We start from the raw sequence: 20,010 nt of genomic DNA on the forward strand, positions 1-20,010 counted from the left end.
CTTTCTCCAAACCATATAACATAGCTGGTCTCACAACCATCTTGTAAACCTTCCTTTTAACTCTTCCTGGTACCCTTCTGTCCCAAATCACTCCTGACACTCTTCTCCACCCACTCCACCCTGTCTGCACTCTCTTCTTCACCTCTCTTCTGCACTCCCCGTTACTTTGGACAGTTGACCCCAAGTATTTAAACTCATACGCCTTTGTCACCTCTACTCCTTGCATCCTCACCATTCCACTGCCCTCCCTCTCATTCATACGTAAGCATTCCGTCTTGCTCCTACTGACCTTCATTCCTCTTCTTTCCAGTGCATACCTCCACCTCTCCAGGCTCTTCTCAACTTGCACCTTACTCTCACTACAGATCACAATGTCATCCGTGAACGTCATAGTACACGGAGACTCCTGCCTGATCTCGTCCATCAACCTTACCGCTGTCGCACTTCCCTCATACATATCCTGCACCACTCCTACATACGTCTCTGCAACTCCCGACTTCCTCGTACAATACCACACCTCCTCTCTCGGCACCCTGTCGTATGCTTTCTCTAAATCTACAAAGACACAAAGTAACTCCTTCTGGCCTTCTCTATACTTCTTCATCAACATTCTCAAAGCAAACATCACATCTGTGGTGCTCTTTCGTGGCATGAAACCATACTGCTGCTCGCTAATCGTCACCTCTCTTTCCCATATCTTCATGCTGTGGCCGATCATCTTTATAACTTTATACCTCTGTAGTTGCTACAGCTCTGCACATCCCTTATTCTTTATTTTTATATATATATATATATATATGTGTGTGTGTGTGTGTGTGTGTGTCTGTACATACACAAAAAACGTATTATTTGTTTTATAAGGACAACATGACAACTCTTTGATATTGTGCTACACACAATGTGACGAGAAAATCCCTGCAGTCTATAAAGTGGGAGTAATCCTTGCATGCCATTAATACACAAAACACACATTTTCAATAAACATGTCTTAATTTAGTAGTCTCATTAAGAATTATGCCCTCAGACCTTAAATCAAAGGTCTCCGCAACATCCTCAAGGCACAACGTCTTTGTAAACTGTCAACGACAAATGAGAGTGAGACAACTCTTGATGACAGGCATGTTGGCATAAAAACAACACAACCCAGCCAACACCTAACAGCAGTCACACAAATCAAAATAATCTGAAATGACAACACATAGAAACATTAATACTGTTGGTGTGAGTGAGTATATACACCCACAACATGAAAAAAACTAACTATAACTACGACACACATGTTGTCTGTAATTCCTCTAATAAGATGATTTATCAGTTACCTGGAGTGCAGACACAGGATGTTCTCCAGTGCATAGAAAAGAGGTTTCCAAAGTCCTTTAAGTGGAAATGCCAGAATGACTGGAGGGGTTCATTATGCTTAGTGGGCTCTCAGCTACCCACGGCAATACCCTGTAAATAACCAAACACAGTATATAAGGAACATGTGGCCAAATGTGACACAGTAAAAACAGACTGTGGTTTGACACTAGATGAGCTACAGTGCTGTCGGCTCAGCAGGGGGCAGAACAGGAGCTGCACAAAAAGTTGCATCACTGCGACTGTCTGATGATAATCGTCAGAGATCTACAGTGAATCCAAAACACCCAAAAGAGAGCGAGAGAATGTTCACCTGTGAACTGCTAAACAATATCTGTCCTTCATTTGCAATGAATGAATGACTCAATGACACATACCCGAATCCCCACTTCTGCTAAACAGATGCACCAGATTAATTAAGCTAACTACCCTGCTACCTCATGCATGCTAGTAGCTACGTAAGTTAGCTTCAGGCTCGCTGTCTGTCAGCAGCAGCTGAACTGCTTCTCAACAGAGTTGGCTAATGTTCACCTGTGAATTACTAAAGAATATCTATCAATTCCTTCATTTGCAATAAATGACTCCAAGACACATACCCGAATCCCGACTTCTGCTCTCTGTCTTCGTTTTCTTCATTTTTCTTTTGGCAGCACCGAAGGAATACTTGTGTTTTTGAGGTGCCATTATGTTTTTGTTTTTTTTACCGTCATATCATACTTAAGTAGCATAATAAGTTACCGGACAGTTGCTGCAGCACCTGCACCAATCAAATCCATCCACGGACATGATCTATCTGTTAAGGAGGGGCCTCTTGTACTGGTCAGAGCCATTGATTGGCTTTATGTCTCCCGGCAACTTTCTATATATATAAAAAAAAAAAGGATTGGCAGGGCCGTGTGCACATAACCAAAAGCACCTATCTGCATCCCCAGGCAGAACGTGCACACGGACAAACTAGACACTGAATGATTCACCTATACAGCTTCTATAACAATATTTTATTCCCGATGCAACTTTTACCCTCAGCTTGTGTGTGACATTAGTTGCCATTCTAGGACACCACAAGCCTCTGGTCACTAAAGCCGTTTGACTACAGAGCCTTGATACTCGCTAAACGGCACCGCATCGGGCCTCCTCCTCCTCCTCCTCAGAGCAGTCAGAAATAACCCGAAAGCCTTCGGGCTGAGCTCTGCTCCTGCACAAAACACAGGCGGCACTGGCTGTTTAATGAGTTTACTTGTTAGGGTGCCAGCAGCCCAGCCTGAGGAGCTACTGGTGTTTGAGGATGACTCGCTTAAAGGGCAGGGGGTATGGTAATGGGGGTGTAGAGGGATGAAGGGGTAAAAAAAATTTAAGCAAAATTGCAGAAAGATGGACATCAAGGGAGGACACAGTGTGCTTCTAACACAAACACACACACACACACACACACACACACCAGTGCTTCGCGGGCTGATGAGAGCGGGTGTAGACAGACCAACAAACGGAGATTATCTCCTGCACCCGCAGACAGACAGCAACACAGCCCTGGTGCACTCCAGTCTAATGGTTGCATATTGAGCTGCCAGGGCCAATGCGTTGGAGAGCAGAGCATCTGTCACTGGTGCCAAAGGCTGCCAAGCAGTCCCCGAAAAAGGCAAAGCTTAAAGCTGATCCGAACCTCTAGGAAGCCAGGGGAAATCGTAAAACTTGATTTTACGGCACAGGAGGGAAATAACAGCCATTCGGTGACAGTTTAATTTAGCACTGGTGTGCTAAAGCACATATTGCTTATCTGATAAAGACAATTTTTTATTCGTGTGTGTGTGTGTGTGTGTATGTGTGTGTGCAGATGGAGGAGAAAAACAGGCAGCTGCAGGAGCGTCTGGAGTTGGCGGAGCAGAAGCTACAGCAGACAATGAGGAAGGCTGAGACACTGCCCGAGGTAGAGGCTGAACTCGCCCAGAGGATAGCAGCCCTCACCAAGGTAGGAGGACACGTGGTCTCTCGCTTGCTCTCTCTCTCTCTCTCACACACACAAATTGACAAAACCCACTGGATGCTCTTATCTCCCACAGTACACAGTATGGAGGTATTTTTATTGTATCTATGTGTGAGTGTACGGGTCATCTTCTCATGACTTTTCAACGTGTCCCTCTCCTCTTCCTTGGCCACATATAGTCTGACTCCAGCTCTGCTTCCTCCCCTGATGATTATCACTTTGTTATGGAAGCTAAACTCCAAGACATGAACTCCATTCTTAGGAAGGTAGTCTCACAGGGCGTCACAGCTACCGCTAACTAGACAGCAGACTTCATTAATTTTACCTTGTTAGTGTTTCGTGGTGGATGTGTTTACTGGGGGTCCTCCTCGGGTTGTTCTCCCGCCATGGAACAGCTGCATGGTGCATCTGGCTGGAGCTCATAGTTGGCAGCGCTGGAGCAGCTCTCGTTCTCCTTCATTCTGTCCTTCGGTGGCCTCTCTCTCTCCCTCTCTCTCTCGCTCTCTCTCTCTGTCTCCATGTTCCTGTGTGTCACACCGTCACTCTTTGTTTGAACCAGCTGTCCTTCATTGTGCTTAAACCGATAGATCTCATTATTTGAGTTCGGAGTCGAGGCTTTGGCTGGGGTCTCATCGCCTCTGCTTTGCTTTTGTTACCCGCTCAACCGTCAGACCTGCAGGTCACTGTGCCCTCCTTTTCCCCTTGCTCTTTCCACGTGCTAACGCGTCTGTAGGCGGAGGAGCGCCACGGTAGCATCGAGGAGCGCATGAGGCACCTGGAAGGCCAGCTTGAGGAGAAGAACCAGGAGCTGCTGAGGGTGAGTCACCGTGCAGCATTTGTGCCAGGCGTAGTTCGGCCGCACAAGGCTACGTGCTAACGGGCCGCTCCTGCACGAGCACGACAGCTTGAGGCAGCCGTGATTGATGGCACCCCACATTATGTACTGCCATTGACGTGACTTGATAAATGCTGCACACACGCCACCGATGCAGCCATTTGTAGAAGGCTGTGTGTGCAAATGACAATTTGCAGCCAATTTTGGCCCCCCCGCTACTTTAATCACCCATCTGTTCAAGTGAGCACCTTCAGAGCCCGCTTATGCTGCATGTATTTTGGGGAAAGTGTTTTAACTGATATTTGCATCACAATACTGTAAATAAACAGTATTGCTTTGTAAGCAGTGGTCTTAATAGGAACAGTCCTTTGTAAGTGGTAATTAGTTTTTCATCACAGCCGTCATTTTCAGAACCTCAGTGGCATGATTTTCACTTGGTGGAGATTTCCATCTGGAGTGAAATGCACCGTTTTTCATTGTGTTACTCGTCCAGGCTCGACAGAGAGAAAAGATGAACGAGGAACACAACAAGCGACTGTCGGACACGGTGGACCGGCTCCTCACAGAGTCCAACGAGCGTCTGCAGCTCCACCTTAAGGAGAGAATGGCCGCTCTGGAGGAGAAGGTTCAATATGGCTGCATTGTCAATAACACCCGTGGACGTCATCAAAGTACAGTGAATGTCAGGGAATATCTGTGGATTTTCTCAAAATCTTGACCTTTTGTTTTGGTTTTTTGCAGAATATGTTAATCCAAGACTCTGAAAGTTATAGAAAACAGTACGAGGAGTCACTCCATGAAAAAGTAAGTCGCTGGTATCACAAAAGAGCCGCCCTTTTCCCCCATCTGCAAAATTTCATGTGATGTTAGCTCATTAAACTATTTTAATGGAGATCATGAGACATATTTTTTCATAAACCTCAGCCACTAAATATTTACAAGCTCTACTCGTGGGAAGAAGTAAGGAGAAGGACTACATAACCAGGATGGAAAACACTGCCAGCCCCGCTGGCACTCAGCTACATCAACCCACTATACCTTCATGCATAGATATGACTGTGATCATCAGTCTCCGAGGATGTAATAAAATGGGTGGGATGAGGTTTCTGACTACATGTTGTGTGTTTCCTTTTTCCTCCAGACTCACCTGGCAGAGGAGATTGAGAAACTGAGATCAGAGCTGGACCAGTTCAGAATGAGGGCAGGCTCCCTCACAGAACCAACCCTGTCACGGTGGGTTGGCTGCATGTGTATGTAGACATGCACCCACATGTATAATCCTGTATACACACATGTATCCATCCATTACCCAAACCGCTTATCCTGCTCTCAGGGTCGCGAGGACGCTGGAGCCTATCCCAGCAGTCATTGGGCAGCAGGCAGGGAGACACCCTGGACAGGCCGCCAGGCCATCACATACCTGTATATATATCTCAAAAAAAAACAGAAGGCTGGATGGGGCAAGGATGCTAAATACATCCGATTCAGTTTCCATGATAGTACTGTTAGACAGTCTACTTCTAGATCTATCTCTGAGGACTCTGAATAGTGCTTGTACAATTTTTAAAAGCACCACCTTCAGGCATCTGGGTAGCAAAGCGGTCTATTCCATTGCCTACCAACACGGAGATCGCCGGTTCGAATCCCCGTGTTACCTCCGGCTTGGTCGGGCGTCCCTACAGACACAACTGGCCGTGTCTGCAGGTGTGAAGCCGGACGTGAGTATGTGGTGTGGCCGCTGCACTAGCGCCTCCTCTGGTCAGTCGGGGTGCCTGTTCAGGGGAGAGGGGGAACTGGGGGAAATAGCGCGATCTTCCCATGCGCTACGACCCCTGGTGAAACTCCTCACTGTCAGGTGAAAAGAAGTGGCTGGCGACTCCACATGTATCGGAGGAGGCATGTGGTAGTCTGCAGCCCTCCCCGGATCAGCAGAGGGGGTGGAGCAGCGACCGGGGCGGCTCAGAAGAGTGGGGTAATTGGCCAGATACAATTAGGGAGAAAGGGGGGGGGTGTCAAAAAATAAATAAATAAAAGTGCCACCTTCCACTGAACATCCCATATCTAATCTTACATGTATTCTCTGGCTTCCTTTTGTTAAGCTGCATAATGAAGTTAATATAACAGAAATGATGTGTTGACAGCAGCCGTCCTAATCCCTTCTGCAGGCGTTAGGAGCAATTTGCTACTGTAGAGGTCCACGTAACAAGCTCTATCCCTCCTCGCATGGCATCGCTGTGGCTATTAGCTACACAGGAGAAGTGACAAACGAGGCGTCATTGGTTTAATGTCACCATAACAGTGGGCAATCACGCACCATTTCTGCTGTGTCTCATCTTGTCTAATCGGCTTCACAGCTTAGTCAAATTCCCTGTGCAGCATCTTAGCTACAGTAAACCAGACTTTATGTGGTATGGTAGAAAAGGACGCTAAGTTTTATCTCTCTTCAATGGTTTAGAGCTAAATGACATTTTAAAATGGTAACGCCATGCAAAGTAGAGGACCTTGGCTGTTACTGACTGACAGCTTCTTTCCCATCCCTTATCTGTCTGAGCGCAGGTCTCATCTGGACACATCAGCAGAGCTTCGCTTCTCTTTGGGCTCCTTAGCCGAGACCCAGTCGGACCACTACCGATCGACCAAGGTCATCCGCCGGCCAAGGAGGGGCCGCATGGGCCTACGTGAGACCAAAGTAGGACACTTTGTTTCTCTCTCCCTCCTTATGGAATCAGTCATTCGTTCTGTCTGTCCCTCCCTATTATCACTTAAAGGTTGTCTCACTCACATGCTCTCTCCCTCCCTGTATCTCTGAAGGCAAAATCTCTCGGGGAGCATGAATGGCGCTCGCAGCAGTTGGGAGTGCTCGGCAGCCACCCGTTCGAGAGCGACACAGAGATGTCGGACATCGACGACGACGACCGGGAGACGTTGTTTAGCTCTATGGACCTCCTGTCCCCCGGCGGTCACTCTGACGCGCAGACCCTGGCCATGATGCTGCAGGAGCAACTGGACGCCATCAATAAGGAGATCCGGTACATTGTGTGGACACATGGCTAAACTGATGTGTGCGATGCAGTTAGACCTAAAAATATGGTGTCACATGACCAGGCATATCAGTTAATACCTCCTTCCTCCCTCTCATGTTCTTAACTCTTCTGCTCCTAGGGTAGTACACTTTTGTGTTTTTGCTAATGGGCGCTAACTTCATATGAAATAATATATGTCTGGTTAGATTAATCCATGTTCATGTTTCCAGAGGATGGCTTTGTCTTTATTTCCTGTAACTCCTTTTTTCACCTCTAAACCTTGCTGCTTAAGGAATCAGTAGTCTACATGTCTATGGGTCCCTGTTCCTGACAGTAGACCATCATTATTTATGTATGCACAAGGGCTTTCTGAAAACGTGGTCTGCCTCTTTGTTTTTAATGCTGCAGTTATCACAGCGTGATTAGTCTTCATTAACCCCACATCAGATTTAGTTAGTGCTTTCTTTATAGAGGCATTTGTGTGCCTTTTGGTCGGTTTTGTTCATTTGGGGTTCCATCAGTTGAGGCGGTATTAGTCGAGCCAGGTTTCTTTCAGGCTAGGCTTTCGTTATCTGAAGATTTAAAACATTCAACTCTGATGGCGGATCACGATCTCGAGACCTGGAGATGGAGCTCTCGTCTAATTAGCATGTAGACAGACCCTGGGTATGGTTGTAGCTAATGAACTGACATTTAGCCTTTTTATCCTCCCGCCTTGGCCTATAATTATTTTGCCTCATGGGCGTCAGGGTGAATTTGATATTCAAATATGTAGAAATCTGTCTCAGAAGTCCGTTGAGTGAGATTGAATTGGACTACAGCGATGAAGCCTATCTCTTTGTCAGCGGATCTGTGTGTCTCGTCGGTTTGTTCCATGAGTTGTCTTGAAGATTCAACACAACAGCAGATGTGTTCATATTTCATAGCTATTTCATCCGAACTGACAGCCATCCTCACAAGACGGTTGTATTGTTGCACAAGTTAAGTTCACAATTGTGTGAGCTGAGAGCAGACCTAGCGCATCCCTACACTGACTTTTCTCTCTCTTCTCCTTCCTCTCCCCAGGCTGATACAGGAGGAGAAGGAGTCGACGGAGCTGAGAGCAGAGGAGATCGAGAACCGTGTGGCCAGCGTCAGCCTTGAGGGCCTCAACCTGGCCCGCATGCACCACCACGGAGCCTCCATCACTGCCTCGGCCACCGCCTCCTCCCTGGCTTCCTCCTCGCCGCCCAGTGGACACTCCACTCCCAAGCTGGACCCTCGCAGTCCTGCCCGGGACATGGAGCGCATGGGCGTCATGACACTGGTAGATTACTGCACTGCACTGCACTGCACTGCACTCACACACACGCACACACCAGGGATGTGATCTTTCCAGATTAATCTGCAATTCCAGATTTTCCAACCTGAAAATGTGACCCACGTGAATCATGCTAGTCCATAAAAAAAAATTTTTTTTTGAAGGACGGGTTTGAAGACATCTATAGGCTGAAGTGCGTGAAGATTTTTTTTTCCTTTCCATGAGCAGGTTTGTTTGTGTTCAGCTCTAGGTCAATATGCCCAATTCCACACCTGCTTACCCCTGCCACGCTCGTGTTTCACATCGTCAGTTGACAAGATCGCAATTTCGGATCGAATAATTCAGGCATGTTTGAAATGTCACTGTGTGTGTGTTGTGGTTGGGAGGGGGGGGGCTGCTGTGCTGTGCTCTGCACTATGTATATTTCCGTTTTTTTTTTTTTGTCCTTTGCCAATCACACACCTGACACAATTACACACGAATATAAAATTGTCTTTATCAGATAAGCAACATGTGCTTTACACAGCAGCATCCATGGCCTCAGTCTAAACAGGCAGTACAACTAACTCCCTGTCGTAGTCAGCCTGTTTTCTTAGTGTGCTGCAGGGATGTCCCATAACACCTACAGCAGAGTTAAACCTGATCAGATGGTGGAAAAAGTGACCTTAAATAACTGCCGAGTAAAGATTTGAAACTACATTGCCCACTGGGGACTGGGGTTCGCGCCCCGGTCTCGTCAGATCCGACTATGGCCGGACTCGAGGAAGCAGCAATCATTGGCAACGCTGTCTTCGGGAGGGGGGCGGAGTCGGCTTGTGTTCGTCATGTGAATGCGTCTCTGTGTGTGTCGGAAAAACAGTGGTTCGGCTTGGATTCGCCTTGTCACGAAAGTGGGGAGGCGCTTTCCTTCGAGACTGCCGGCCGGAGAGATGCAGTTGGCGAACGCATGCAATACGAGGGTGGGTGTTTGAATTAAAATAGGGATCAATTGGCCACTAAATTGGGAGAAAAAAGGGAAAAATCAGAAATAAATTTAAAAAAAAAAAAAGATTTGAAACTACAGAGAAAGACAGAGGGAAAGCATGTGTTGGATTTGTAGAAACGCTTATTTCAGCTGTGTGCTTTCTCAGTGTGATGTGAATGGGGTCTGTAGCGCTATGATTGATGAACTTAAGGCCAGGGGTTTACTGCCATCGCATCACAGAGCAGGGTTTGATCGGAGTCGAAGCATACTTTTGTGTGTGTGCGTGTTCATGGATCATTTTTAGAAGCATTTATCCCAATGAGCAAGTAGAGAGAGACCGAAGTGCATAAAATTTATATTTAATGACCCTAAGTAAGTGTGCCGCATGTCTGACGGCTGCTCTGCTGGGTTGCTGGTTATCATATCTGTGTGAGGAAACTGAGGTTAGGAGAGCTGCTGTGTAGCTTTCATTCAGAACATCTCTATTGACCTAAAGGTGGAGAAATTTTCTTATTGGCTGAATTACTTGTGTAATAGTCGATCATGGATGTAGTTGGTGAACTCACTGACTGCACAATAATGATTTTAACCATTTATCTCTCAGTCTTTTGACATGAGGCTTAAACATGCCAGTGGTCCCTAATAATTAAAGGATGGGTGGGTTTTTTTTAAGAACAATACTGTGCTAAAATATTCAACAATACAAACAAAGTGGGTCACACTGTATAAAATGTCTTCAAAACCCAGGGCTCTTAAAGGAATCAGTCTCGGATTATATTGATCCTTAAAATGACTTGTGGTGCGTTGAATTATTTTGGCTACCGAGCCCCCTTTTTTCCTCCCTTATTGATCTCTGCACTGGTCATCTGGCAAAGGGCCTAATGATGCATGACATGGCTATGAAAGAGCCAATATTGTGTGTTTCTATATCTTAATGAAGTGGTAACAATGAGTTTGTTGTCTTTTTTCTCTCCTCCATGTTGCAGCCCAGTGACCTGAGGAAACACAGGAGAAAGGTACAGCTAAAATTGAACACAACACCTTTTCGGGTGTCCCTACAGACATAAATGGCCGTGTCTATGGGTGGGAAGCCAGATGTGGGTATGTGTCCTGGTCACTGCACTAGCGCCTCCTCTGGTCGGTCGGGGACTAAGAGGAATAGCGTGATCTTCCCACGCACTATGTCCCCCTCGTGAAACCCCTCACTGTCAGGTGAAAAGAAGCGGCTGGTGACGTGGAGGAGGCATTTGGTAGTCTGTAGCCCTCCCCGGATCGGCAGAGGGGGTGGAGCAGCGACCGGGACGGCTCGGAAGAGTGGGGTAATTGGCCAAGTACAACTGGGGAGAAAGGGGGGGGGGGTAAAATTGAACACGGCTCGGCTGTCTCGGCATTCAAGATGGATACCGAGAAACTTGCCGATGTCACATGGTTGCCGTCATGATGACTTGTTTAGAAGCTAACCAGTTCCCCACTAATGTCCTCCTTCATGGGCTGCCCTCAGATAGCAGCGGTGGACGAGGACGGACGTGAGGACAAGGCCACCATAAAGTGCGAGACGTCTCCTCCTCCGACACCACGCACCGTCCGCATGACGCACACGCTGCCAGCCTCCTCGCACAACGACGCACGGGGGTAAGTCTATACACACACACAAAAAGCGTTATTTCCCTGTACGTCACACTGGAACAAGTGTAACGGCCAAGAAATTCTCCTGATTCACGCCAAAGAGCAGTACACATGTCATTACAAAGTAAACTGTGCTTTGATATGAGGTTTGCTTTATCGCCACAGCTGTCATAGTTTCCCATTATCTTTTTAAATAATACAGGCATGGTGGCCCAGTGGTTAGCACTGCTGCCTCACTGCAAGAAGGTCCTGGGTTCGAACCCCAGGCCGTCCCAGGTCCTTTCTGTGTGGTGTTTGCATGTTCTCCCTGTGTCTGCGTGGGTTTCCTCCGGGTGCTTCGGTTTCCTCCCACCATCAAAAAGACATGCATGTTAGGGTTAATACTTCTGTCTGTGCACCTGAGCAAGGCAATGGAAAGAAGAACTGGAGTTGGTCCTCGGGTGCTGCAGCTGCCCACTGCTCCTATACAAAAGGATGGGTTACATGCAGAGAACACATTCATTGTACGAATACAATGACAATGGGCGTCCGGGTAGCGTAGCGGTCTAGTCCGTTCCCTACCAACAACGGGGATCACCAGTTCGAATCCTCATGTTACCTCCGGCTTGGTCGGGTGCCCCTAAAGACACAGTTGGCCGTGTCTGTAGGTATGTGTCCTGGTCGCTGCACTAGCGCCTCCTCTGATCAGTGGGGGGAATAGTGTGAAACTCCTCACTTTCAGGTGAAAAGAAGCGGCTGGCGACTCCACATGTATCGGAGGAGGCATGTGGTAGTCTGCAGCCCTCCCCGGATCGGCAGAGGGGGTGGAGCAACTACCGGGACGGCTCAGAAGAGTGGGGCTAATTGGCCGGATAAAATTGGGGAGAAAAAGGGGGAAAGTTAAGAGGGAAAAAAAAGAACACAATGACAAAATAAAGCGGCTTTCTTTCTTTCTAAACTTGGTGTCAATCTGAACACAACTTGCCATCACTTTTGATGGTCCTAAAGAAGCAGCTTGCTGCTAGCCAGCTACCCATTTGGTTTCCGTCGTGGGCCGATATCGATGCTAACATGCATGTCATGCACACCTAAATGTGTTTTAGAAACTATTCTTCTTGCAGTGTGACAAAGTGTCTGGAAAGCTCCGATAACACCGCGTGTTTAGAGTATAAATTGTCAGTTGATTATATATACTCTTTATTTATACGTTCAAGGTTTTAGCAGTCATTTCATCTTCAAATACGAAGTCCTTAAAACCATCTTTTATATATGTGAAACATCTTAAAAGCATTCTCTCTCTCTCTCTGCAGGATTGCAGCCTCTCTGGAGGCGGAGGCCAGTGCCTTGAGTAGTGTCGGCAGCAGCCAGGACTCCCTCCACAAACAGCCAAAGAAGAAAGGCATTAAGTCGTCGATCGGTCGGTTGTTTGGCAAAAAAGAGAAGGGCAGGCTGGCACACATGGCACACAGACATGTTATGATAGATCCACAAGGTTGGTGCTGCAATGGTTGGTCAATTTCACTAAGCAATAGTTAGTAATAGTAGTTAAGTTATCACAGCGGTTGTCCCTATCTCAAAGTTTCTTTTGTTAGATGCATATTCCAGCTGGTGATTAATCATATATGCTTGTCACAAATCATTAATGACATGGTACAACATCACCCAAGACAGATAATTTCATGTATTGCATCTCTCCTTTGTCTCCTGTTTTTCCAGCGAGCATGACGGATGCAGACGTGGCGGGACAGGACATGGGGGTGGGCAAGTTGGGCACTCAGGCTGAGAAGGACAGGAGGTTGAAAAAAAAGTAAGATTTCACTAAAGCATCAACTCTGGGTTCATAAGGCCACCAGGGCAGCACTTTGCTCTGCAACAGAACCCGGACCCCCACCTCCCACTCGTCTGGTTAATACCAGGAGTAGAGGGGCTACGGCTGTGTTCCCTACACATACTTTTACACAAATTAATACACATGCATATTGAGAATACATACATGCTTTGTCAGTACACATACAGGCACATACACATGCACGGGCACACACAGGCATTCAGTCACATACATCCCATCTGTATTTACATACTACACTGTGTTGGGAAGTCATCTAGCAGCATGCTTTCCGTGTTTCGTAGCCCATCTGCACTTTCTACCGACACAATCTGTGATCCAGCATCAATCTGAAATACACAGATGAGGCTAGTGTTCAAGTTCTGCAGATCTCCATCAGACATGTGCCTTTGCCAGAGTCTGGCTGTATATAATACAAATATTCATGTATACATACATGCATGCATGCATACAAACATATATATATATATATGCAAACATGCATGCATGCATAATACATACATTCATTAAGTATACACATACACAGAATATGTGACACATAATGGCTATAATATGCATGCAGTATATGCACACATACCTCCCTCCCACACTGGTAAGAAACCAGCGCCCGGATCAGTAACCGAGATGGCAGGTCAGCCCAACTACACAGAGATAGAGCCATAGTCAGACTATCGATCCAGGCTGAGGAGCCAGTTAATCTCACACAGCGACTTTGTCACGTTAGGGGCGATGGATGGCTTCCCCGGCACCAGCCACAGCTCCCGCTCACCGCCACACCGGGTGCCTGGTGCATTTTCACCCACAGCAGGACACCTCTTCACAAATCACATCTTTCAACAGGAATGTGTATGTGCGGGATATGCGTGTGTGTCTGTGTAAGCGCACGCGTGTCTGCATTTGCCATGCCCCGGTGCCAAATGATGGAATGTCATTTGCTCGAACTTGCACATTGACTTGTCATGACAAATAACTTTACCTCCCATGTAGTTGATCGATAGACGGTATTGTGTTTGTTGACAAATGTGTAATTTTTTTTCCCACCACACTGACCTCTCCATAGCAGTGGTCCAGGATTAAGGCCCGCCTTGCATCTTGGTGCCTCCAAACCGCATGCCATTGAGCTGCCTGCCGTTTACATTTCAGCATCTTGAATCAGCACCTCCATCGTCGACGTGCTCTGTATTTATTTATTTTATTTTGCAAAGTACCTGTACTGTACGAATGTGAACGTGTCTCTCCGCATTCGAGTCCGCTTCTTGTGTGGGTGCGAGGCAGTTGGAGGGGGTCTTGCCGTGTTTCGGTGCATTTCTCATTTTCTCTCCACTGCACGAGGTGCGGTCAGGACTACATCCTGACTTGCCCATCTACCTACTGGTCTACAGATGCTGCTGTCCAAGAATGTCCGCCATTGTGTGTGTGTATGTATGTATGTGTGCGTGCGTGCGTGTACTCATGTTTTATTTTGAGAGCTGTACAGTAATTACCTTTTAACTCATTAACATGTGTACTTTTGTCTCCCGTCGGTCTCTCTCTCTCTCTCTTTGTTCTCTTGTCCCCCCCCTCCCTCCTTCTCCCCTCCCCTCATCATCCTCTGACTCTAATGAAGCGGGTAAGTCGTGAGGATGTGTAATTGAACCTCCTGGACATTTCCATTGTCCCAGCTGTGCCCTGTCTGTCCATCCTCTCTGTCCGTCCGTCCGTCCGTCTGTCCATCCGCCCCCCCCCTGAAACGACAACAGTGCCAAAAGCTGATGTCACTCTCTTTATCTATAATCTCTCTATCCTCCATGGCCGCCGATAACCCCATCGCTTTCTTTCTTTCTTTTTCATTTACCATCTGAAGATGTCTTTCCCCCCCTTTACAGCTGGACAGCCGCTGCATCCATGGCTGGACAGGGAATGTGCGGCCGCTATGCGGACGCCGATTCTTACACCCGGAATGTTCTCCTCTCCTTATATGTGTCTCTATCTATTTGTGTGAAATAACCAGCCGCAGCACCTGGTTATGGGCTGTCAGATCTTGTTTGTTCTGTGTCGGTTTGATTTGCCGTAACTGTTTCCTTACTTCCCTCCCCCAGCTATGTTCAGTGGAAGTGTCCTCCATGCGTTAGACCTCCATGCGTTAGACCCACCCTGAACATGAACACCAACACGATCTGTCCCCATGCATAGATGAGACGGTGAATGTGTGAGGACTGTGTTTGAACCAAACACACCTCCCCTGTCACCCGAAGGCCTCGTAATCGCCATGTGTGCCATTTTAAAGCGCCCTTTCACTGTACTGAGGCCTTCGCTGCTGACGGTGCTGCCTGTACCGTGTGTTGCCGAGCCTACTCTCATTTGTCGAGTTCTGTGACTGCACAACGTACTCAGGGAACGGGGTTGTGTGCACTGGCTTTTACCAAATCTGTTTGTTCTAGAGATTAAGAAATACAGTTCGTTTATATTTGGTGTGTGCGTGTGTGTGTTTGTGCCCTCTGACTCGGTCTCTCATGCACAGAAAGTTTTCGGAGGCAGCCATTTTTAGGCTGCTCGTCAGTTTAAGACAGAACTAATGTGGGAGGATTTTGCACACTGCAAGTAGTCCTGTGTACAACAGAGTGAAGAAGACATGCCTTTATTCCCTGCTTCTGGACAGTGCTCAGTTTATAATGTGGCACTTTAGTTACAAATGTTCTACACTACACTACTCTACTCTATGTTCTACTATATATATACATGTATATATATATATAGAGAGAGAGAGAGAGAGAGAGACGGCACTGTGGTTAGCGCAGTCACCTCATAGCAAGAAGGTCCTGGGTTCGAGCCCTGGGGGTTGTCCAACCTGTGTGCACATACGCCCTGTGATGGACTACTGGCAGCCTGCCCAGGGTGTCTCCCCGCCTGCCGCCCAGTAACTGTTGGGATAGGCTCCAGCATCCCCCTGACCCTGAGAGCAGGATAAGATAAGCGGTTTGGATAATGGATGGAGATATATATATATAGAGAGAGAGAGAGAGAGTTTCAGTTTGGTTTCCCACTCAGCCTTCATCCTCAACTTGTGCCAAACAAAGCTGTGGAACATAGCCCAGGAAATGTGACGTTATATCTAAAAATAATCAGCCTCATCATTCTAAACCACATCGACAGAAGCACCACAGCACAGGAGCTGCCTGCAGTTATTTCAGCACAGCGAGTTTCCAGTTGCTGTGTCGAGATAAATGGGCAACCATGCTCGGAGTAGTGGTTTGACACCTGGCCTCAGTGTGCAGGCAGCCTTGTGCCTTCCAGATGTGTGTGTGTGTGTGCCTGCCTGAGAGCAGTCGAGGGTTACCTGTCTGCTACTCTCTCTCTCTGATAGCAGAGATGAATGATAAAACTGTGCCCTTTCCAAAGCTCACTGTGCAGGCTGGACTGGGAGAGATAAAGTGTACATGAGTACTCTCCCTCTCACTTACATCACACACACACACGCACAATATCGTTGCAGTGCTTTGTGGAAACACAACTTGCCTGTGTGAGTGTGCTTCTGTGTGAGGGCGATGGGAGGTGTGGCGTTATTTCTCTGTGTCTTTGCATGCATCTCTTTTATAAGTATGTGTGTTTACACACCTCTGTCCCCGTCCCTCAGACACGAGCTGTTGGAGGAGGCCAGGAGGAAAGGCTTACCCTTTGCCCAGTGGGATGGTCCCACAGTTGTCGCCTGGCTGGAGGTAAGCCCAAGGGTTTTAATGGTGACTACGTCAGACAAACACATAACCCCTTCAGAAAACACCCAGCATGGATGAGTATTCAAAGATATAACAGAGTGGATATGATACAGAAATGTACAGCGTAGCGGTCTATTCCGTTGATTGCCGGTTCAAGTCCCCGTGTTATCGCCGGCTTGGTCAGGCATCCCTACAGACACAATTGGCCATGTCTGCGGGTGGGAAGCCGGATGTGGATATGTGTCTTGATCGCTGCACTAGCGTCTCCTTTGGTCGGTCGGGGCGCCTGTTTGGGGAGGAGGGGGAACTGGGGGGAATAGCGTGATCCTCCCACGCTACGTCCCCCCTGGTGAAACTCCTCACTGTCAGGTCAAAAGAAGCGGCTGGCAACTCCACATGTATCGGAGGAGGCATGTGGTAGTCTGCAGCCCTCCCCGGATCTGCAGAGGAGATGGAGCAGCAACTGGGAGAGCTCGGAAGATTGGGGCAATTGGCCGGCTACAATCAGGCAGTAAAGTAGGGGAAATTCCAAAAAATAAAAATAAGAAATCCAAAAAAAACAGATATGTGCATTAGCTACACTAAATGGTAAAATTGCAACTATAATAAATAGTAAAACTAATAAACCGCATAAGTCAGAAGGTATGTTTTATAACCATACACGCCGGACTGATACACGAGGCCAAAACGGCAAAAGGTGCAGACATAATCCCAACCCTGCACTGAGTTAGATCCTCTCTTATCCTTATAATGATGTGGTCCTGTCTAGAGACCACATTCCCCACCTAAAACTTCCAGATCCCTAATTGCTTGACATTACCCCTCACCTTTTCCCCATGATCAGTAATCATCATTAGCCATTCCCCCAGTTTTGTTAATGAATATTAACTGCAACCTGTATTACTTTCTTTTTACACCTAATGAATCATTGCATTAATTAGTCACTACTCATAACTGACATTTTCTAAGTAACGAAGCAACCATGAAAGTTTTGTTCAAGAAGAACCATGTATGCTGTCATACTATAAAGAAGAAAAACATTAAACAAGCAGTGCTGCCCCCTGCTGTGGAAGAGTTGGTCCATACCCCTAAACAAAGGCCAGTCAGATTTCTGGAGCTGCCGGACATGAAACAGCTTCCACCACAGCACTCTCCTCATCTCCTCTTCCTCTCTTTGTCTTAGCTGTGGCTGGGGATGCCCGCTTGGTACGTGGCGGCGTGCCGTGCCAACGTGAAGAGCGGCGCCATCATGTCCGCCCTCTCTGACACAGAAATCCAGAGGGAGATCGGCATCAGCAACCCCCTGCACCGGCTGAAGCTCCGGCTGGCCATCCAGGAAATGGTCTCCCTCACCAGTCCCTCCGCCCCGCCCACCTCTAGAACCGTGAGTCGCTAGTGACACACACACGTAAACTCTTACACATAACACAGCATGCATACATGCAGATGATATAACTTATCAACAAAAATGGCATGCCACAAGCGAGCGGCGTGAACAAGCAGCTTTTGGGCTGGTGTTGGCGATACTTTTCTCAGCAATCTTTTTTTTTTTTAGTGGTTTCCTTTTACAGTGAGTATGTGATCGTTGTTAATTAGTGTGCAGGTGGTTACTGGGGTGAGAGTCAGTGAGGGCTGCTGTTAGACGGTGCTGTTGCATAGTTTTGATTTTCCCCACGAGCTATAATATACCACTCAGCTAAACGGCTCCCTGTTGTCATGACAATTGCACGCGGCCTCAACAGAGTCTGCCGTTCTCCAATAATAGGAACCATTCGCACTAACGAGCACCTACTAATTTGCCATACGCTGTATGTTGTAAGTGGAGCAGACACACCAGTGCATACTCTTGAAGCTTTCTGTTTCAAATGTCAAACAGAAACGAACGTGCTCCATAATGAACTCTTACACAAACCCTGGTAATTCACAGACCTTTGTCCTTAGGACACAATACTAGTCTACCTGCTCCAAGTCCTAAACCCTTGCTCTCTCGTTTTGTGCAATTATTGTAAAAATGCTCTACCAACACTGTATTAATCTGCCCCTGCTCCGCTCTTCTCTACCGCGCCGCTCCACTTCTACACCTCACAAAACTTTCATTAGAGAGCATGTAACTCCATAGGCCTCTCACAAGCCCCTGACTGTGACGGCTGCGCCGCCTGTTGCCTCTCTCAAAACCCCACACACTTAACATCTGGGGTTAATTGACCACGTAGAATGGTGAGAGGCGTGCACCAAAAAGATAATTGAGAGGGGAAAGGGAAGGTAAGACGGTCAGCTGTTTGCACCATTACGACTTGGTGCCTCTCTGTCTCTGTATCCCACTGACAGACAGTGAGGGAGCATCCCACCACTTGCAGTGCTGTCTTTAAAGGAGATTAAATGATCCACGCTGCAGTGGTTCTAGCAGCACTTCACACTGTTCCTATCTAGGTCATGACAGCCTGACCCTCTGCAGTCATTGCAGAATAATCACATATGCTACATTTAGACACGGCTGCATCAAAATACAACTCATTAATGTACCAGTGGAGTAAACATCAGCCAATAGAGAATTGGATGGAGTTGTATAAGTAATGAAGGGTTGCCTATGTATTGCATCTTTGTTATTCTGCATGGCAGATCTGCTTGTTTTTATCTAGTATTTGTGTGTTGTGTTACCAACATGTATGCCCAAGATATTTGGGTTGTGGCTAGATTGGGATACAGCCATGGACGGAAGTGACAAAGTATCGCCGGGCGTATTTCGTTGCTATGGCGATAGCTAGCCTTTCTTCAACATGCATGGCCAGTCTGTATAGTTAGCATTAATAGTTATCTGCATAGGTTCAAATAGATAGCTAGCTAGCTACGTAGTGTACCTTAGTAAAATGAAATGAAATCATGAACCGTGTGATGTAGCTAGCTAACGTAACATCACATTTGTAACGTTAGCTAAACTATCGATAGCTATGCTAACTAGCTAGATAGTTAACGTTAGCTATGAAAACTCACCCTCCGGACCAAAAGCCTTTTCTTTTGTCAAAACATGGAATTGCGTCAGTGTCCTCCTCATATTTTTTAAAAATCTTCTCAAAAGATCTACGCGAAGGGAAACTGAAAATGGCCTTCATGGGCTTCTTCTGATTTTGCAGCCATGTCTCTCAGGAGGTTAGCTAAGCTAGCTATAACAACGAAATACGCCCGATGAGATTTTGTGTCACTTCCATCAGTGGCTGTACCCCATCTAGCCATAACCGATATTTTGTCCTGTTCTGTGTGTGCCCTTTGACCCTGTGGAGGGCAGGGCCAGCTCATCATCTGACTGTGATGCTATAACACTATTGGCTTACAGTGGTGCTGCTCTTCTTCTTTAACACTGCTTGCCCCTCCTACTGGACCACTACTACCCAACCTGTTTGCTGCTCCGTC

At 47.1% G+C, this 20,010-nt stretch overlaps 1 protein-coding gene across 2 annotated transcripts in view; it reads left to right on the plus strand.

Annotated features, from left to right (window-relative positions):
- ppfia2 (PTPRF interacting protein alpha 2) overlaps positions 1 to 20,010 on the plus strand; it is a 264,671-nt gene that overhangs the window by 232,393 nt on the left and 12,268 nt on the right. For both annotated transcript variants that reach the window (XM_056278056.1, XM_056278057.1), the window contains exons 8-21: positions 3,188 to 3,322; positions 4,071 to 4,154; positions 4,666 to 4,797; positions 4,914 to 4,976; positions 5,314 to 5,405; positions 6,729 to 6,861; positions 6,984 to 7,201; positions 8,261 to 8,501; positions 10,446 to 10,475; positions 10,961 to 11,091; positions 12,375 to 12,560; positions 12,785 to 12,871; positions 16,524 to 16,605; positions 17,786 to 17,986. In XM_056278056.1, coding sequence (XP_056134031.1) covers positions 3,188 to 3,322; positions 4,071 to 4,154; positions 4,666 to 4,797; positions 4,914 to 4,976; positions 5,314 to 5,405; positions 6,729 to 6,861; positions 6,984 to 7,201; positions 8,261 to 8,501; positions 10,446 to 10,475; positions 10,961 to 11,091; positions 12,375 to 12,560; positions 12,785 to 12,871; positions 16,524 to 16,605; positions 17,786 to 17,986 — 1,815 coding nt within the window. The remainder of the gene's footprint in view (positions 1 to 3,187; positions 3,323 to 4,070; positions 4,155 to 4,665; positions 4,798 to 4,913; positions 4,977 to 5,313; positions 5,406 to 6,728; positions 6,862 to 6,983; positions 7,202 to 8,260; positions 8,502 to 10,445; positions 10,476 to 10,960; positions 11,092 to 12,374; positions 12,561 to 12,784; positions 12,872 to 16,523; positions 16,606 to 17,785; positions 17,987 to 20,010) is intronic.

The sequence above is a fragment of the Lampris incognitus genome, chromosome 3 (genome assembly GCF_029633865.1).
Source record: "Lampris incognitus isolate fLamInc1 chromosome 3, fLamInc1.hap2, whole genome shotgun sequence".
NCBI lineage: Eukaryota > Metazoa > Chordata > Actinopteri > Lampriformes > Lampridae > Lampris > Lampris incognitus.